General features: G+C 44.9%; 1 protein-coding gene across 2 annotated transcripts in view; it reads left to right on the plus strand.

The window, feature by feature from the left end:
• The first annotated feature begins 204 nt into the window (after positions 1-204).
• The window catches only part of UBE2R2 (ubiquitin conjugating enzyme E2 R2), a 61,311-nt gene continuing 49,234 nt past the window's right edge, over positions 205-12,281 (plus strand). The window contains exon 1 of one of the 2 annotated variants that reach the window (XM_044443846.1): positions 205-325. Coding sequence is in view for 1 of the 2 variants with exons in the window: in XM_044443844.1 (XP_044299779.1) it covers positions 8,006-8,032 (27 nt within the window). In the remaining variant the exon portion in view is untranslated. Of the gene's footprint in view, positions 326-7,990; positions 8,033-12,281 lie in introns of those variants that run through there. The other variant, XM_044443844.1, reaches the window with a different exon arrangement.

The following is a 12,281-nucleotide window of genomic DNA, read 5'->3' on the forward strand; positions in this document are numbered from 1 at the left end:
GAACGGCTGTTTCTTCTGGAGCTCGATAAATTAGCTCTGCTTGATTAAACTTCCAGAACCAGATGGCAAAGCTTTTCTTCAGTTACTACTTCAGTATATAGGTGAGAAGAATTGCATGTTTGTACGCTTCCCTAGGGAAAAGATTAGTCTGAGCCCTTCACGGTGTCATAATTTTCTCCATAGGAGTTTCCTTCATCTAAGAGGAGTATTCCACCTCTGGTTAAAGTAGGAAAAACTTGGCCACTTGATTCTTCTGAAGTTATATATTGGCCTTACTGAAGAGTTCCAAGAGCAAGAATTGCAGCTCTAGATCATTGAAGTTAAGGTAGGGAGTGGTCACAGGGGAGTGTATAGCTGATTATGTGAGCAAAGGCCAAAAGTATCTTGACATTGTCTTATGGAACTGCTTTGTACCGGCTGGAACTTGGACCGTTTTAAGGTTGTGGCAATTAATGGGAGCTGACCCACAAAGCTGTATGCTTTGTTTTGACCAGATCATGTATGTTGTGCTGCAAGTGCTGAACTTGCCACGACCACGCAGTGGTAATGCCTAAAAATTCCCTTCGCTGTTCCTGTTTTGAAAGAAGCTATTCCTGTATTATGCTACTTATGCATGCATATTTTCTACATTGAAAGAATGTTCCCAGTGGTGTTTATAATAGGATTAGCTGATGGGTATACATAAAATAAGTTGCATACATGTTTACAATGTGAAATGAAATCCTATATCACGGGACTTTCCCTAATCTGGTGCCTTCCAGATACATGAGACCATATTTCCTATCCTTCAGCCAGCCGGCAGAGCTGGATGAGGGATAAAGTCCAGCATATTTGGGGTGCCAGGTTGGGAAAGGATGCTGTGGTAGCAATGATGTAAATGCATGTGGCTCATGAGAAAATGTTAGACTCTTGCAGCCTTTGTCTCTGAATATCATTTTATATCCATCTCTGACCTAAGTAGCACCAAACACTAATAACACAAAATGACTTTGTAAGCTCCTTATGCATGTGGATTGGTATTATGTAGGCTGTACGTACAATGTGGTTGTGTGCTTATCCTGTTGGCATGAATGAGTTTCACCTGGATGCCTGAGTGCTTGTGCTGTGTGGCATAAGTGTATTCTGGGCTATACAGTGTAAGTACTGCTGCCCCGGTTGAAGATGGCAGCTCCTTCTATGTCAGCTGTCACTGCCAGCAGCCATTCCAGTAGGCTGTTTGCAGGAAGGTGAGGGGCAGCTTTTTTTGTTTTGTATTGTTTTTTTGGCCTTCCATCTAATTTTCCTTGTGTCTTTTCTCTTTAGATTGTAGGCCCGCAGGCAGGGCTCTCTAAACTTCCTGAGAACATTTGAGCCTTTTTGGCTAAGGATCAGACTAAAAATACTTAGAATGAATCAGTGATTCCTGACACACAGCCACATGCTGAGAGATGAGTGCAAGGCGTGGGGTGGCCCAAAGCTTAGTTTGTGGCAGGTACCACTGGTTTCTGCATTATTACCATGCTACCGTCGCTGGCATGATGACGGTATATATATTGGGCATTGTCTGGTGTCTACATAGCATACTGGCCTGGCAGCAGGTCTGCACTGAGACACGAAACTGCAGGTGGGCGACCAGAACAGCCACTGCTGGTTTTGAAAGAGCCCCTACTAGTGCTGGCTTACACCTGCGTGGCAGGGCCTGTCCTGGATAACGTTTGTGTAAACCTTGCTTGCACATCACTGTGTTTACTGCATGTTCGTTTTCCCTCTCAGACTGTAAGCCTAGCCAAAAATCACGTGTGGCACTATTTGTCACAGGTAAGAATATTTGTACTTGTGCCCGGGAAAGGTGGAATAACACATTTTGTTCTCTCTCACTTACTGAGATCTGTTTCAAAATGGGCATTGCTTAGTGGCATTGCTCTGTTTCGAAGCAGGTTTTGTAGGAGTCAACATGTGTTTGTCAAGTCCCATGCTTTTAACTGAAGGAACATGATGCAGGTTCACAGAGGCAGTGGTGTGGCTGCTCCAGGGGTGGGGATCCTCCCCGGATCCAAAATATGTCACCTGTTGTCCAGTCACAAACACCTTCTTCCCGAGCGAGAGGGTTGAGAGAATGGTAGCGTCTTCACTGTTCTACAGTGTTCAGCTCTTAATGCCTCTGGAATCGGGGGTTTTGTGGGGTGGGGGATTACCCTTGTATGCCCTGATGGATGAACTTCTCTGGGAAGGAGGCAGGGGAAGTGTGACCTTATTGCATCTACTTGCTTTCTCAGCGACTTGTGATATTGTTGAGTGTGGTATTTTCCTAGAGCGTCTTCGTGAATTGTGACTTGGCAGTCCTGCTGTACAGCATTCAGCTCTTACAACCCTTATGGTTAATAAACAAGTGAGACAGCTTGGCAGATTTTAAGTCTGAAAACTGGACTGATGGTCTCTTCTGGATGGGGCTGCACACCAGAGCAGCTCGCATGTTGCTTGGGCTTGCTTCGGGATCCATCCCTGTTGCTGGAGCGCGCTTTGGCAACTTTGGTTCGTGTGCCAACTGTTGCTGTTGCTGGATACGGGCAGCCTAGCCATGCCCATCCTGGCCCAGGTAGCTGCATGATGAACGTGCTTCCTTTGTGAACTGCCCAGAGAGCTTTGACTGTTGGGCGGTATAGAAATTAAATAACTAAATATTCAGGGCTGCCTTTGTTCTGCTCGGCTCTTATATAGAACGGGTCAGCTGCAATGCTCAGTGGTACACCCAGTTGCTATTCTCACAACCCCTGTGCTACAGAACAGCACTTGGGACCAGGGTATCTAGCAGAGTGTCTTTTCCCATGCGTAGCCAGCCAAGCATTGAGATCTTCAGGGGAGGCCTTGCCGGCATTCTGGCTGAAATTCTGGGGATTTGCTGCTATTAACTTGAACATGGCCCTTCTCAGTGGTGGTGACATTCTCTGGAAAGCCCTTCCCTGCGCGCCTTGAGGGGGAGAAGTGTGTCGTACCCATCCCGAAGATGCATCTGTTCAGCCAGGCTTTCTTTGCATTATAATTGATTACGACGAACAGAAGCAGTGGCACTGTGGAGCTGCATGAGGATGAGACTGGAGGGCAGTCTGTCTAGGAAGAGGTGCAGCACAGCCCATGCGACACCAAGCAAGAGGCTGAAGTCCAGTCCCGCACAGGCGGTGAAGCCAGCGCTTGCAGCAAGGGAAGAAAAGTTGTGGGAATGGCCTTTCTGTGTAGGGTGAAAGGCCATGTATGTCCCTCGGACCCATCGACGTGCCGCGTACGCATTTTCTCTGTGTGGTGGGTTGGAGCCGTGGCCGCAGGTTTGTCATGATGCTCATGATGCCCACCGACACTTGCCATTCATGTGAGAACAGATGATACCTGCCAAGCAGAACTTTGAAGAAATGCATCAGACTTTGAAGGTTCGAGAAGGAAACTCAGGAGCTGTGGGGCCTGGTTAGTTTTTTCATCCAAAGTTCTAATACTTAGAAGAATAGAAAGGAAAAGAAAAAGATTGCAGGTGTACGCCTGGCTGGAAATGTGAGAGATTTGGATTCTGTGGCTCAGGGCTACACTGGCAAGCAGTGGCTGTGCCTCCCAAGGACTGGGAAGAATGTATTTGGCCACGGTACGAAGCTTATCAGGAAAGCTTTAAATTGAATGCTGCAGAGTAGAGAGAAGTAAACTTGAGCACAAGTCTTCGCCCACTGTTGTCCCAACAAGAGCAGCTCTAACAGAGCCCAGTAACAGTCTTCCAAAAATGTCAGAAGGAAGCTAACCCATAAAGTTCACGGTCTTCAGAGTTTATGCACTAATATCCAGAGCAGAGGATAGGGGTGGGGATAGGGGATCCAGACAAACAGCACAAAGCTGAACTCTTAATACTAGAGGGCAGATATGACTCGATAAGTGTAAAACTGAGTTTCTGAGATGTCTTGAATGACTAGGATTCAGCAGCTGAAGAAAATTATTCATTACATTTCTATGCCATCTGAAGCTCTCTGGGTGGATATAACTGGTTAAGAGCAGAAGGAACAGAAAGGGAGGCAGAGTCACAGTGTATGTCGGGGTGGCCAGAGCAACATATTGTACATGTCGGATGCCTGAGAGCCACAAGCAGGTGCCCGCAGGTGGCAGCAGCAAATGGCAGGCTGCAAAATAAACTCGTGAGCCTTGGTTTGGCCACGTTTCTTTGCAGAGTTTGCTTAGTAGGTTCATCGGCAACATTCAGATTAAAATAAATGGGGCAACGAATCAAAAGAACATGGAGGTTCAGTGTCTGTCACCAACCACACAGTTTAGGAGAAGATGAAGCTTGAAAAACAAACTGCCAGTGTTTCAAGAAGCATGATATTGTAAGCAATGGAATGACTTCAGTTTTCCTGATATCCATGGATGACAAATTCTGCCAAACATGGTCTTTCCAAGAAATTTCTGATTGACATTGCTGTGAACTTCCTCACACAGAAAATGGAGAAAGGAACTAGCACATGGGCTATCTTTAACCCGATTCTAACCAAAACGGATGACTTAGTGGATAAAGTGTCAGTAATGGGAACTCTGGGAAAGTGTGCATGTCGTATTTTAATTCTTGATTTTAAAGGAAGCAAAAACTGAGTGTAGCCAAATGCATTCTCCAGATTTTAGGAAAGTCAGTTTTAATAAACTCAGATCAACAATAAGCTCCTATAAAAGTATAATTTTAAAAAGTCCAGGGGTTGGAATTCTGAAATAATTACATTCTAAAGGCACAAGCAAATCCCGCAAGGAAAAAAGACACCATCAACAGAAGAAACCTGAAGGTTTTAAAAAAAATCTATAGGATATAGAAGGAAAGTCAAGTTATAAAGGAAGCAGGACAGGTGGCACAGAATTAAATGGATGGTGTCAGGAAGACTGTAACTGAGAATGAGCCAAGGTTAGCAAGGGATGTTTACAATCAACAAAAGTCTTCAGCTACATACATAGTAAAAGACCAAAGGAAGAAGTGGCTCATCTATCTACGTTAGTGAGCATGGCAAAATAATAACCGATGACAAAGCGACAGCCAAGGTGCTCAGTTCCTGCTTTGTCTCAGTCTTCTCCTATAAGAGGGTCTGTGGTCTGCTTGTCAAACGTGAAGTACAAGCTGAAGGTGCACAGTTGCAGCTAGAGATTGAGAGGCAAATGGTCAAGCCGCAACTCATGACTTTGAATTGAATTCCAATTTCTGTGGCCCGATACCCCCATCCTAGAGTAAGAACAGAATTGGCAAAACAACTCTTGGAACTGACCTCTGTTACATTTGAGAAATCATGGAGGAGAGCTAATGCTGTCCCTACCTTCCAAAGGGGGGGGGGGATAAAAGGAATAATTGAGGCACCCCAGATCAGTTAAATATCAATCCCTGGGGAAATTCTAGAGCAGATAATAAAGCAGTCAGTCTGTAAATGCCTTGAAAATAATGCAGTGATTATTAGACACCAGCATGAATTTATCAAGAACAAGTTCTGCCAGACTAATCTAATTTTGGTTTTTTTGATTGGGTAAATCATCGGACTCCAGGAATGCTGTGGACATAATGTATCTTGACTTCAGCAAAACTTTTGACAACGTACCCAGGAAATCTGAGTAGCAAAGTGACTTAGAGGAAACAATTGTTAGATGGATCTACGTTCAGCAAAAGAATCAGACTCAAAAAGTACTTCTCAAACTGGGTGGAGGTAATTAATGATCTACTGCAGGGTTCAGTCCTGGGACCAGTGCTGTTCAACATTTTAATTAACAATTTAGATGAGGAGGTGCAGATGATACAAATTTGGGAGGAATAGGTAATACTTTGAAAGATAAACAATTCAAAATAATCTTGTTAGGTTGGAGTACTGGACAGCAAACAACAGAATGAAATTTAAAAGGGATAAATGCCAAGTTTTGCACCTAGGGAAAAAAGCAACTAAATGCATAATTACAGGATGGGTGGATACTTGGCTCAACAATACTACAAATGAGAAGAATCTCAGAATTGTTGTAGAGCACAAACTGAGTATGTCAACCATATGATGTGGCTGCAAGCAGGCAACTGCTATATTGGCTTGCATTAATAGAACCGTCACTTCCAAATCACATGGAGTACTAGTTCTCAGCACTAAATAGACCTCATCTTGGGTACTAATTTCCTCTTCTGGGCAGCTTAGTTTAAGAAAGGTGCAGATGAAGTGGAAAAGGGGTCAGAGGAGGGTGACAAGGATGATCCAGGGACTGGAAGCAAAGCCCTATGAGGTGAGGTTGGAAGAATTGGGCATGTTTACCCTTGAGACAAGAAGACTGAGGGGACATATGATAGCACTCAACGAGTACTTGAAAGCAGCCCCGAGGAGGGCTGGGATCTCTGTCATGCAAGAATGCAGGATATAGAATAATGGGCTAAAGTTCCTGGAAGCCAGATTCTGGCTGGACATCAGGAAGAACTTCCTGACTGTTAGAGCTGCACGAGAATTGAATCAATGACTCAGAAGGTCATGGCTCTTTCTCACTGGAGGCATTCAAAATGCAGCTGGACCCCCATCTCTTCGTGGTGCTTTGACTTGGAGTCCTGCGCTGAGCATGGGTTGGACTTAATGGCTTTATTGGGCCCTTCCAACTGTAAAGTTCTGCTCTTTTGCTTCATCTTGGTGTTCTCTTTATTTTTTAATTGTTACTGCAGTTGCAATTGTTTTTAATAGTGTGTAAAAATGTTGTTTTTAATATTTCTGTATACACTGCTTGGAGATCTTACTACATTAAACAGAATATAAGTATTGCTAATAAATAACATTTAAATTTTTTCTGGTACAACAGAAATATGGAGTTCGCCACTGAAAATGTAATGTAGGTGGGAGTCAAGGTGATAAACTAGGTAGCACTTCTGCCTTTTGCCCCTAAAGATCTTCTGAAGTGAGTTGGTGACCATTCTTTGTGGGCTGCTCAGAAAAATGTTATGGCTTGGAAAACATTAGGGAAATCTAGAGTCAACATTTGCTTACACCCCTGGAAGAATGGGTGATTGTCCGTGGCAAAAGGAATCACCCACCCCTTTGCTTTCTCTGTTTTAGGGTCTTTTTGTTTCATACCTCCCCATCCAACAATGCCACATTCTGAGTTTTGTCTCTGTTTGTGCCCAGTGGGGTACATCAAGGCTGAACAACTGCTCATGAAACATCTATAGCGGAGGTACTAAAAGAGTAATTTCAGCAGGCTTGATAAAAACAGTCACCAGCATAGCAGAGTGAGCGTAGCAGATGCAACCTTCCTTGCTTTGCAGAGGTTCCTGGTAGTTGTTAGGACCCATCTTGTGCTGTTCCATAAGGTCTTGCTTTCTTAAGGCCAAGTTTGTAAAGACCTGATTGTCCTGATCAGAGTCATCTCTTCGCAGGAGGCTGTTTAGTTTACACTGTTGATGGTTATGCTTCAGTGCCACAAATGACAAACAGGGAACTGAAGGGTTCATTCGTACTGACTTGTAACTTTACTGCAAGGCTCCGCGTGACAGTTCTTACCTGCTTGGTGACCCGCTTTTGGTTGGTGCAGAAAGTTGATCTTCTTGCATCTTGCGCTGCGCAAGGAGTATGCGTGGAGGCATCACTGGTCTTGAGCCTAACTTTGGAGAACTTTGGCATCTATCTTCTAGAACTGAGGCCTTACTTGGCTAGGTGTTTATTGGCTGGTTGGTCAGAAGTGTGTACTTACTGGTCTTCTGCACACGGGGTCTGCCATGTGCGTCAAGGTACAACTGTGATAGCCACTGTATATAAAATTAAGGAGAGGTGCCACAGCAATCCACTTGGAAGTATAGTCCCATTTTCTAAAAGTCCTCCATGATTTGTATGGTTTTGAATCCAGAGTGAAGACAAGATAAATGAGTTCATTTTGGGTATATAATACCTGACCTAAGGTTTTTTGTTTTGTTTGTTTTTGCAGAAGATAAAGATTAGTGTGCAAATCACTAAAGCGGGGATCAACAGCCTGATTTTGAATGGCAAAAGATGAGATGATGATACATTGGGAATGAATGCAGCCGTACCACTGCCCCGCTCCAGTGGGTAAAAATTACTTCTTGAAAAACAAGAAAACCTAATCTTTTGAAGTCAGGTTTTTAGAAACAGCAGCTAAAATACTAAACCAGTCACTTAAAGACCGACTTAGGTACCTTTGCTGCTGTCCCAGAGTCCCCCAGTGAGCTTCATGTCAGACTGGGACTTAGCCCCTGGTTCTCCCAAGTCCTGGTGCAGCACTCTGCCCAAACTTGAACCAGGGTCTCTTGATTAAGTAGGATGTTCAGTCCGTATGAAAAGACAGTCCAGTCTTTTCTCAGGTATGAACAGGGAACACTCCAACCACACAAAGGCACTTCATTTTTACTTGATGAAAGCAAACTGTTCAAGTCTTGCCTGTCATGATCCAACCTTGTTTCAAGCAATCATTTTGCTTTGTACCTATGTGAGGGTGAGACTAGGCCATGATAGGGTGTAGCCAGACGGAACAGCATCCGAAACAGAAGACCAGGTTGTTCAGTGAGCATCTTCCTGCACTCTCATGCTGAGGATGCAGCCTCGTCACAGTCGCTTGGGAGTCCCACTAAACTCAGCGAAACTTATTTCCAAGGCGAGATGTTTAGGATTCTACTCTCAACATCAGTCTGGGCATAAGAAAGCTGCCATAGGAGCATTTTAAAAATATTTCCTGTATTGATGGAAAAGGAGAGCATGCAGAATGTATACAGTGCAGTCAAGAGGGGAAAGGCTGCTTGCAGATTACACCGTGTAAATAATGCTCTGGTTGGTTTTAAATTAAGTGGCTTTTAGTGGTCCCATCTGCACCATTGTTCAGGAAATATATGAAACACAATGGGAAAGCAGATTCAAATTAGTGATTTAAATTGACCCTTTTTCCTTGACGATCCCGTTCTTCCCCCTTCCCCCACTCCCAGCAGCCGTGCTTGCAATCAGCCTGACATGACATCTGCTGGGCTATGGCCCCGGCTGTCAGGCCCACGGGAGCCTTTCCAGTCTGAACACACATTGCTGGGCATCTGAGTAACACCATGGTGGTGGCTTGGGCAGCGCTGAATTCGTGCACCAGTCACAGGGAGGGGAGTCTAATCTGGTTGGCCTCCGTGTAGCGCTAGCATTCTGCTCTCATTAAAATGCTACAAGCAGGATAAGCCCGTGTTAATCAGCAGGGTGTGTGTAAAAGGCAATCCTCTTTTGCTGGAAGCACTTCCCTCTGCAGTACAGTACATAATTTTTAAATGTGCACAACTGGGACTGGGGGAGACGCGAATATGTGGAATACCAGAGTTGTTAGGGCAGTGCGTACTTCAAGAGACAAATGGTCGAAGTAAAGGCAAGGCAGGACACGAGGCATCGCACCGATGGGCGTTTGCAGGTCTTTGTTGGTTATGCCGGTGAACAATGGGGGAGCTTGGAAATGGCAGCTGGCGTCACTCTGGATCCTGTGGAGACCTGACTTACTGGTAGCTGGAGCTGCAGGCTGTAGGGGGCGGGAAGCAACTGAACCCACAGCTCTTGGTTGAATCTTGCTGGTCAGTTTCAAATCTCTTCTGCTGGGGAGCTGGCCTGTAATCTGTCCTCCCCCCTGCCTTTTTTTTTCTCCTCCTCTTAGCCTTCTCTCATCTTGGAGGGCATTCTGCCCATGTGTCCAGTATAGGGTTTTGCCTTGGATGGGGCAGCATCTCCCTCAAATTAAGTCAGGGCTTCTGTTGTACCTCCAGGGTGGTTTGGGGGCTGCTGAAGGCCTTTCATTCATGATGGGCAGTGTTCTGCTTCGTGCTCCTTGCATGAGATGCAAGACACAAACGCAGTTAGAGTTATCACCAAACTGGCCAGCCTTTGCAGAAGCTCATATCCCATGAAGGGCCATCTCTGGCAAAGCTTTTCTAACCATCTGTTAGGATTATTTTATTATTTGTTTGTTGATGACGTTTCTCTACCGCCCCACAGCCCACAGGTTCTCTGGGTGATTTACAAATTTAAAAGTCATAGATACAATTCACAAAATACTCGTCTTAAACCATCAGACAAGAACAATACAACGTGGCAACAATCTCAGTACAACAACCACAGCTGCTGAAACAATGTAAGGAACACAGCAGCAAGTAATAAAACCATATTTTAAATTGTTTAAAATATTTAAACAAGATTTAAAGCTAGCACAACAAGACTTAAATATTAAAATAACTGGGAAATAAATAACTTGGCCCCGAAAAGGATCATGGTACCATAAGCTCCAATGGCAAGGACGCCTTCATGGGGGTGAACAAACATCTGGTGCACATAGTCATGACAGGCTGGACTCCTTCAAAAGTAGGTAAGGATTGAGAGGCTGCTTTTGTTTCTGGTTTTTCAATGCATGGTTTATTTTATTTGTGAAATACTGTTATTTCATGTGGTATTGTAATCTGCTTGGAGAGTCTTTGGAGTAGTCTAGTGGAATATAAGTTGACTAGAGCATCATCCTCATCCTCACCATCGCCACAGTCACAGAATTGCTCAGGTACTGGTGCTGTGCTTACAACTGGGACAGTATAGACTGCGTGAGGTCACATTCTCTGCACCAGCTTAAAGATGGCTTCGGCAAATGGGGCGGCATAGAAATTTTCTAAATAAATAAAATAAATAAATAGCCGCACAGTCTCTTTTCCAGCCCAGGCTGGCTGAAGTTGTCAGTGAGAGAAAATGGGAAGCTTATGGTCAGGTGAGTGAGGCCACTGTGCTTCGTCCAAATGTGGACTGCTTAAGCCTTGCAGCTTTTCAGGCGTTTGGTGAGCTTTTCTGGGTTTGGTATTTATTTCCTCATTATAAAACGTTAAAACATGGTATGTTGAACTTTGCTCAGACTCTGGAGAAGGTTTCCAAGGACTTGTTATCCCTGGTGGATGAGGAAATCCGTAATTGAGGGGGGGAGATGGTACGGCAGAGTATACCCTGGTGGTTCTGCATGTTAGGGGCTTACCCCTAAACCGTTTTGCTGAGGGACTGTCACAGGAATGGCCTCGCATGACTGTCAGACTGTGGGGAACAGGAATAAACACTCCAAGGTGTCATGATGATCTCACATTGGCTTTGGTGGCTTTGCGAGCTTTGCTGAGGGTTTGGGGAAGGAAGGTGGCTCTGCCAGCATTCTTCCCTCTGCCGTTGTCCTGGAAGCCAGACTGTGCTGGGCTGGAGCATACTTTGAGGTCACATCTCAGAGCATGCCCCAACCAATATAATCCTTTCTGCAGATCAAGGGAAGCAAAACGTAAGTGGGCTGCCGTTTTGGCATCATCCGTATGTGTTTAAGTACATGAGACAAACAGCTCGCAGACTCAGCCCTTTCCTCAGAGTCAGTCATGAACTCCGTAACTCCTGTGAACTCCAAATCTGAGCATCTCTGCCTAAGGGGCATGCTTTAGGTAATGGGCCAGCATAGAAATGGAGCAAGCAAACAAACAGACGGATAAATGTGGCTTTAGTTTGGGCAGAAAGGCAAGATGCACTCAGCTGAAAACGACCGGCAGCTCTGTAAATGAACAATAGTCCAGGCAGGAGCAACGGTCAGACTCTTAGCTTTCCCCACTTCAGTGCGTGCTTGGGATGAGGCCACGGGGCAAGACGGTATGCTAGGAAGGGGTGGGCTTGAAGATACCTGGCCTCCAAATTTATTTATTTCATTTTTATGGTGCCAGTAGTCCGAAGGCTCTCTGGGTAGCTAACAAGTCAAGAAAGTATAAAAACAGACACATTAGAATCACTAATGCAGCAATACAACAACAAGCCCACTGCTGCCATAGTTAAATTGGAACATAGTCACAACAGTAATATGACATGCAATGTTAAATTTGAAATGTTAACTATTAAAATTCCTGGAAAATGAAAAGGTTTGCACCTGGCACCACAAAGAAAAACGGGTAGGCACCAGGCCTGCCATAAATGGGGTGCCACAATGAGAAGACCCTTCTGGTTGCCATCCTCCTATCTTTGATGGAAGGGGTGCCTTGAGGAATCGGGAAGATAATGTATATACCTGGGTAGGTATATATGGCAAGAGGCATTCCTTCAGATAACTTGGCCTCAAGCTGTTTATGGCTTTAAATGTTAATACTAGCACTTTGAATCGGGCCCAGCTTAGAACAGTAATCCCCCAGCACCACCTCCTGGAATCGGTTGGTCAGATAGAAGCAGAACCACTGCAGTGCAGTACTTCCAAATCCCAGCTCAGCCAGCCTGTCCAGAAGGATACCATGCTCAGTGGCGTCGGAAGTCCAGAAGAATCGACAGGGTTGC

Source organism: Varanus komodoensis, unplaced genomic scaffold, assembly GCF_004798865.1.
Source record: "Varanus komodoensis strain SLA01 unplaced genomic scaffold, ASM479886v1 scaffold43, whole genome shotgun sequence".
NCBI lineage: Eukaryota > Metazoa > Chordata > Lepidosauria > Squamata > Varanidae > Varanus > Varanus komodoensis.